The sequence below is a fragment of the Galeopterus variegatus genome, unplaced genomic scaffold (genome assembly GCF_000696425.1).
Source record: "Galeopterus variegatus unplaced genomic scaffold, G_variegatus-3.0.2 Scaffold9206, whole genome shotgun sequence".
NCBI classification, from domain to species: Eukaryota; Metazoa; Chordata; class Mammalia; order Dermoptera; family Cynocephalidae; genus Galeopterus; species Galeopterus variegatus.
In genome coordinates this window covers 69244-76888 of record NW_007735317.1, presented here as the reverse complement: position 1 = coordinate 76888, position 7645 = coordinate 69244, and the positions used below count along the sequence as shown (strand labels likewise).

The 7645-nt window shown below is 47.6% G+C and overlaps 1 protein-coding gene across 1 annotated transcript in view; it reads left to right on the top strand.

The window, feature by feature from the left end:
* DFNA5 (deafness, autosomal dominant 5) overlaps positions 1–7645 on the top strand; it is a 33187-nt gene that overhangs the window by 23815 nt on the left and 1727 nt on the right. The window contains exon 7 of the mRNA XM_008593470.1: positions 4398–4471. Coding sequence (XP_008591692.1) covers positions 4398–4471 — 74 coding nt within the window. The remainder of the gene's footprint in view (positions 1–4397; positions 4472–7645) is intronic.

Here is a 7645-nt window from a genome sequence, read left to right as displayed (position 1 = left end):
GAAAAAAGAAAACAAAAGAAATGGCTGCTGTCACTTTGAGGCTGCTTCTCTTACTGTATAACAGTCGTCCCTTGTTATCTGTGGGAGACTAGTTCCAGGACCCTGTGGATACTAAAATCTGATATAAAAGTCTCTGATATAAAATGGTGCAGTATTTGCGTATAACCTGCGCACATCCTCTGTATACTTTAAATCATCTCTAGATTACTTACAGTACCTAATACAATGTAAATGCTGTGTAAATAGTTGTTATACAGTATTGTTTTTAATTTGTATTATTTTTATTGTTGTGTAGTTATTTGTATTGTTTTTTCTCCCGAATATCTCTGATCTGTTGTGGAACAGATGTGGAGCCCGCGGATATGGAGGGCTGACTGTACGTGCTTCTGGGGGACGCACAATGATCATAGTTGTGAAGGACTGGGTACACGCGGGTCTGGGAGGCGGGAGGCGTGGAGGAGGGACTGTCCGTCCACTGCGAGCCACCCCCCGGAGCACATCTCCTTCCTCCTCGGGGGCCAACACAAGAGCATCTTCCAAAAGCCAGGCACAGTGCGAGCGGCCCGCGTCGCTTGCTCCGTGCACTTGTCGCAGGGGGCCCTGCCCGCTACCACTCCACCACTCCCATCCCAAACCCTCCATGCCTCCATGCCGGGGGACTGCGGTGTCAGGGGTGGTTGTCCTCCATGAGGAAGCTGGGCTTCCTGTCCCTCTCAGGCCGGACATGGCAAAGCAGCCCGGCCTCCAGGTCCCACCTCTTCCCTTCAAGGCCATCCTAGTCAGGACGCTGAGGTCCCCATACGTTCAGGGCTCCTCCCAGCACCACACAGAACCAGAGGCCCAGGAGGCTTCAGGTTTTAAAGAATTTCTCAGAGAGAATGTCTCTCGCAGCTCTAGGGGCTGATGAATGTGTGCTCTACGCCTTGTCCCAAGTCACGGATGAAGATTCTGACTGCTGGACTGGGCAGGAGATGAGACAGAGCCCCGTGGAGCTCCACTCGAGACTCTGGCAGAGTTAAGGCAGGTTCTCGTCAGAGCCTGAGCACAGGCAGCATGTCAGGGGCCATCCGCAGGTCAGAGTTCTCAGCCTGGTGAGAGGCCTTCTCTTCACATACTCTATCACTTATGGCAACATTTCTGTCAAAGGCTGGATCAGAGGCCAATTACGAAGCCCAGGGCCAGCACTAGGAAGGTACCACAGTCCCCCTCTCCTTGAGCCTAGACACAGCTTCAAATTCTCGCAATCTTGCACACAAGCAGCCACTTGGGGTTGACCCATAACCTGCTGTTTCTGGGCTGGAAGCTCAATGTAGTGAGGTCTTTGGGTGCAGCCCACAGTCTCTGCAGCGTTTCTTTTTGTTTGTTTTATAATTTCTATAGAATCATAATTGATTATACATATTTTGGGGGTTCAACATTGAGATGTTGGTCAAATCAGTATTACTAGCATATATATTGTTACAAATCATACTTATTCTTTATGCCCCTGTTCAAGCTCTCCCCACCCCCCTCCCTCCCTCCTCCCCCCTCTAATTAGCCTAGATTTCTTCTCTCCCTCTTTCAGAATAATGGTTACTCTGTTGCTTTGTTGACTCCAAAGCTGAGAGGTGTGCTCAGGTCCCCCAATATTATCATAGAGTAGATGTTTCTTCTGTCACTCTGGAATGGGCTTTGTGGAGAGAGACATTCTCTTCTTTTCTTTGGTCTCTGCTGGTGACTCTCCTTGTGTCAATGCGCTCCAGTGGCTGGCAGACCATCTGCACGATGATTGTGGCAGTGGCTGGCGGACCATCTGTATGATGGTTGTGGCATCTAGCTGCTTTCGCGGCAGCTGTGGTTATTGTGGTGGCTGTGGTGTGCCACCCACATGGAGGTGATGCTTTTGGCATGCTCCTTACCTAGTTGGTGGTGGCAATGGCAGTGTGCCTGGTTGTGGGAGGAGGGTCCAGTCACCAGCTCTATACCTCTGGACCCCAGGCAGGCCCCGTGGTGCTGGCCGTGTGCATAGTTGTCCCCTCTTTCTGGCTTGGTAGTCCAGGGGACTTGCAGTCCTTCTAGGTGTTATAGGTGTTCCTTGGTGAAATGAGACCTTTACTAGTTAATATCAAACTTTGTCTCTGGTTGTGGGTACTCTGTTTTTTCTTTCAGTTCTGTGTTGGATTATTTGCTGTTCCCACCACTTAAACTCTGTGCTGGAACTAATTTGTTGTCCTTTGCTTACTTCTAAAGTGGGGGAACTTTCTGTGGGGACCAGCACTTGAGCCCTGTAGTTGAGCTAAATTGCTGCTTTGCTGTTGATTCCCTGGGGAAGGCATTTTGTGCAACTCAGGTTCCAATGGTTGACTTTATAGGATTTCTGGGTTTAGTGAAATCCAATGCACCTGGGTTGTGTAGAGACACTGGTCTGGGCCTGAGTATTTTCATCAAACTGTACCCCATGCAATTCTATATTCCTGACCAGTCTCCTCTGAGTGGTCTCTGCAGCCAGTTTCTAAAGCAGGGCTGCCTTTCCTACCTCTCTGGACTGTGGTCTCACTGACTCGTCAGTCACAACAGAGGTCAGGTTGGTGGAAAGTTCTTCCATTTAATCCTTGGCCCCTCTCAGTTGACCTCTTCCTCCTACATGGTAGAGTCTTCCCTCCTTAGAATCTGGGGAAAGTGCTGGAACAGAAAATGGGTGCTTCTTGGGCCCTAACCTGGTGTTTGGCTTTCTAGTGCTTTTAGCTGTTTTCAACACTTCAGTCCACACCTGGCCTGTCTCCTGGAAAGCTTCCTCCACCACTCTGTGACCTTAAGTGCGTCATGAGCTCTGAACCTCTTGGACCTCATTTGTAAAGTGAATTAGTACATGAAAGAGCAAGCAAAATAATTCATTTCGGTTCAAGAAACATATAGCATGCTTATATTTTAAGCACTGCTAGGTGATGAGGTAGAGAAATGACCTAGTCCTCGCCTGCTGGGAAATCAGAGCCAAGTAGTAGAATTAGTGGGTCTGCTCTGTGACCAGATGCTGTTGTTCCATCCCTGTGCCCCAGCACCTAAGACCAGGCTTAAAATCATGAGCAGTTGAATGACGTGGAACTAACATAGTTCCAAGAATCAGGGGTGAGGAGGATGATTCAATGGGGCTCAAGAGCCACCCGGAACAGTGAGGGGAGGGAGCAGGGACGGGTGAGGGGGCTGTGGCAGTGGCTCGACGTAGCTGTCCTCCTAGCCCTGTGGTCTTCCCCCAGGCCACATACACTTTCCTCTTCATCCTCCTGGTTTGGGGTAAGGGCCCCCTTGAGACTTTGTTGAGAGCTGTGGACCTTCTCTGTAGCAAATGCACACACAACTGGAATGCAATGGTAGGGGGTTCTCTGGCAGGACCATCGCCAGGAGCTGCCTGTCTTCCTAGCAGCTGTCACCCTCTCCTGGGGACAAGCTATGCTCTGCTGTACTCTCTGGGTCACAGCCTCAGCAACATGGCTACTTTTTATAAATAAGGCTGCCCATGGATGCAGGTGATGAGTGAGCTCATAAGCAGTCCCTTGGTGAGATGATCCAGCAGGTGACTCGTTGCCTTTTCAGCTCAAAGGCTGTACTGGGGTCCTTTTAGAAGCTGCATCTGTTCTACCCTGGGAGGGATTTACTATCTGTTTCGAATGACACTGACTTGAATTTCCTTTCCCTGGGGCTTGTGGGGCCCTTCTGGTGCAGTCCCAGCCTTGCACAGCTCTGCTTCAGCTCCCTCTGCTACTGGTGCTCTGGGCCTCAGAATTTCCGTTGGGCCACCTTTTGGTCAGGCCACACTGTATCTTCCTCCCCAAACAATCAGTGACACGGATAGAGCCCTGTATAGTTTATGCAGTGCTCTGACATATGCAATAAAGAAAAAAATCTATGGTCAGTCAAATGGGGAAACTGAGGCTCAGAGAGGGTACCCAAGGCCACAGCTGAAAATGTGGAGGGGCTCAAACACAGCTCTGTCACCAGATCACAGGTCCTTCTACTTTTCCATGCTGATTCCCTTTCCCCAGAGTCTGTGCAGTTCTTCCTGACTGGCAAATTGAATGTTAAAGAATATCTTCTGTTGAGACAGAGCTGGTGACTGGGCTCCTACATCTGTTTTCAAAAAGGAAGGGCTGGCTGGTTAGGTCAGTTGGTTAGAGTGTGGTGTTATAACATCAAGGTCAAGGGTTCGGATCCCCATACCAGCCAGCCACCAAAATAAATAAATAAATAAATAAATCTAAAAAAAAAAGAAATGTCTTCACTGCACATTCAGCACCATTCATTCATTTATTCAACAGTTGCTGAGCACCTCCCTTGCCTGGCTGGCGGGAAAGTACTAAAATATAAATTTGGTACCATCCAGTGGCTGGTTGGACAGTAACTATGATTTTCGTCTCCTGCAGAAATGCCAGATAATGCAGCTGCTCTGCTGGGCACTTGCTGTAAACTCCAGATTATTCCTACGCTGTGCCGCTTGGTAAGGAACCTCCCACATGGGGCCCCTGGATGGATGGGGTGGGGAAACCATGAGGGGTGGACACCTGACAGCTGATACAGCACCTGTAGGCTCTCTCATCCACAGCAGCTCTTCAAGCACGTTAAACAGGTATTGTTGTAACCCCCCCTCCCACCACTGCCCCTGCCACTACCACCCCCCACACACTCAACGGTAAGACTGAGGCCCAAGGGGAAAGGATTTGTTCAAAGAACTTGCTAGCAGGGTTAGGACTCCAAATCTCATGCTTTTCCCATTGTTTGGAGAGAATCTTGGCCAAGGCTTGGTTGCAGGAGAAGGGCCTGACACCGCGTTCTTTGCAGTGGCGGTTCTGGGCATAGATGGGTTTGATGCAGCTCTGTATCCGACTCACCAGGGAGATGTGCAGGACTGCTTTGTCTCAGGGAGACATAGTTAGCTTCCTTCATCCTCTTTTAGGAATATCATTAGCTTGGTGCCCTCCAGAAATGTCATTATAAGAGCAAGATGAGTTAGGTAATGATGAGCTTAGCCCCAGAGAGTCAAGGTTAAGGTTAATTTCCTTTTTAAATTACAAATTGGGCCATTAATAGGAAGAACCATCAATAGGCTGCCTGAAACCACCCTGATGGGGCAGCTACTCTTATGTAGATTCTGCAGGGCTCGCTCAGCCTGGGCAGAAGAGCAGAGCATACCTGGCCAGTTATTTTAAGGTCTGGTTTCTGAGGGCCAGGGCCAGCCTGGTACATTGGCCCAAAGGGCCTAGCTCAGAGCTCTGCTCTCAGATCTGGGAAGCAGCTATTGGGGTAGACTGCTGAGATAGGCCCCTGACATTTGTTACCCATCTATTCTGGGAACACTGAGCAATGTGGTTGGTGCCTTTGGCACTTCTTTGCATAGCCAAAACATCAGAATAATATGCAGCATGGCACCATTGCAAGGACAGCTTAGATGCCATTCACAGCTGATGCAGATTCTACTGGCCCAGAGGAATGCTGCATTCTTGTACATAGACTGCAGAAATGGAACTACTTGAAAACATGCCAGCATGTGTGTCCTGGGCCAGCTGAGGGTGAAAGCTGGTGGCATCGCTGGTTATGGAAACAATACATGTCGTTATCCTAATTAAACACAACGATGGGCAAAACAGCAGCTCTGCTCTCAGAGAGCCCAGCTCCCTTTTGCAGCAACTGAGTGCTCAGTGTTTACCAAGTTAGCTCTTTCCAAGTATTTACAAACGCATCAACTGCATGCAGGAAGTACATAAAAAAGAAAATCCTGCCAAGGCCAAGTTATTAGCTGACTCCTCCCCCAGCAAGTTCACAGGAGCTGTCATCTTCCTAAAAGATCACCTCCAGGAACTTACCTTTGTGTTGCCTCCAAGTTCTGTGCTGTTGGTATTCCGAGAATAGCCATGAGAACATACTCAGAGTTCCAGAACGGCACCAAACTATTCTGCGGTTGCACCAAATTGCCTCACCACAGAGGCATTTGTGTGCTTTTGGTGGGCTGCTCAACATAGACAAAGATCTCAATTTTCTGTAAAGATCTTTCTGGGTGCCTTCACAGAATCTCCTCTCAGATTTGCAACAGCTTTTTTTTTTAGATGGTGAGGCTCCTGCCTCTTGAAAGAATTTGAGCATCCTGTGTTTCCTAAAGGGATATACTTAGAACAGGGCACAAAATCTATCTGCATCCCTATTTTTTGTCTGGTGGCCAGAGTAACTTTGAGAGAGGCTTTCTGAAGGGTTTTGGGAGAGCAGTGTCTCATTTGCCAGGAACTGTAAGAAAGTATTAGAATCATCAGTAGAGAATAACTGCACCCCACACCCTTGGATCGCTGTTACCCCTTTGACACCTAGAAGTGCCTATGGGCAGAGGACTTGGCGGATGTTTAGAGAAGTTGGATGCTGCTTGGTGCTTGTCCACTACACCGCAAGGACAGAGTCTGCTGTGCTGTTGGCAGTCTGCAGCCTGTGCTGGTGGAGCTCCTTCTTAAATTGCTGGGATGTGGCGCTTGTGGCCTAAAGAGCAGGCCTAATCCACTCTCTAAAGCACCATCAGTAGTTTACAGGCTGGACCAAATGGTAGAAATGGTAGCATTAAGCTTGTGGTTACACTGTGTCGGTTGTATTTGGCTAATCTACAAGGGGTAGATTCATAAGGCTGATTTTGATGATCAACACACACAAGCACTTTCACATTCCAATGAGTGCTACCCAGTCGCCTGGACAGGGTACCAGTAAGGTCACCACCATTCAGAACATTTCTGCAGTTCTTTTGGATTCCTTTCATAGTCAGTTAAAATTCATGCACACTTTACAGACTTGCTTCATTTTTTAATTTAAATTTTACTGTCTATATTATTAATCTGATCTTAGATGTCTGTTTCAAAATCAAATCTACTGGCAAATTTGTAGTTGCTGAAGATTTAAAAAAAGGTGTTACAGGCAGAGACCAAGACCTTAAAAGCAAATCAAATATTTCAAATATGCTTTTGAGCAGTTGGAATTAATGCAGTGTCCACAGTGACCCCTGTGAAGAATTAACGTTCCTTAAGTGTTGAGTTCTGGGCAGCGTGAATGGTGAACATGGCAGATGAGGTCCTGCTCTCATGAGCAGCTTGGGGATTAGGAAGGGGAAGCAGATTAGATAGTGAATATCAAGATCATTTCACATATAGTAAGTGTATGGAGACAATATAATGGAGAAATGTAATAGTGGCTGGGATATGGGGCTGGGGGCAGGTGGATGCAGAGGGGATTACGAAAGGCGCTGTGGTGTGGCATTTCAGCTGACAACTGAGTGCGAGAAGGGAGGTCTGTGTAACAAGGGCAAAAACTCTTAAGGCAGGGAGCATAACTAAATGATGGTACCTACCTTTGAGCTGTTCATGCAATATATAAGAAATGCTCATATCTATATTAAAATAAAAAAACAGACGATCCCTATCTGTGTGCACAAGAAAGGTATCTTCCTACCGTTCTAATCTATTGGAGTTAATGGNAACTGCAATAGAGTAAAGCATATCAAATAAGTCTGAACCCATGTGCTTTTGAAACTGAAAAACAAAGAAAACAAACTTCATCTGGTCACCTGTCACCTCTCTGGAGGCTCTCGGGGAGCTATCTCATTATTCTGTAAGCTGAATCCATAAAGAGACAGTATCAAGCATAT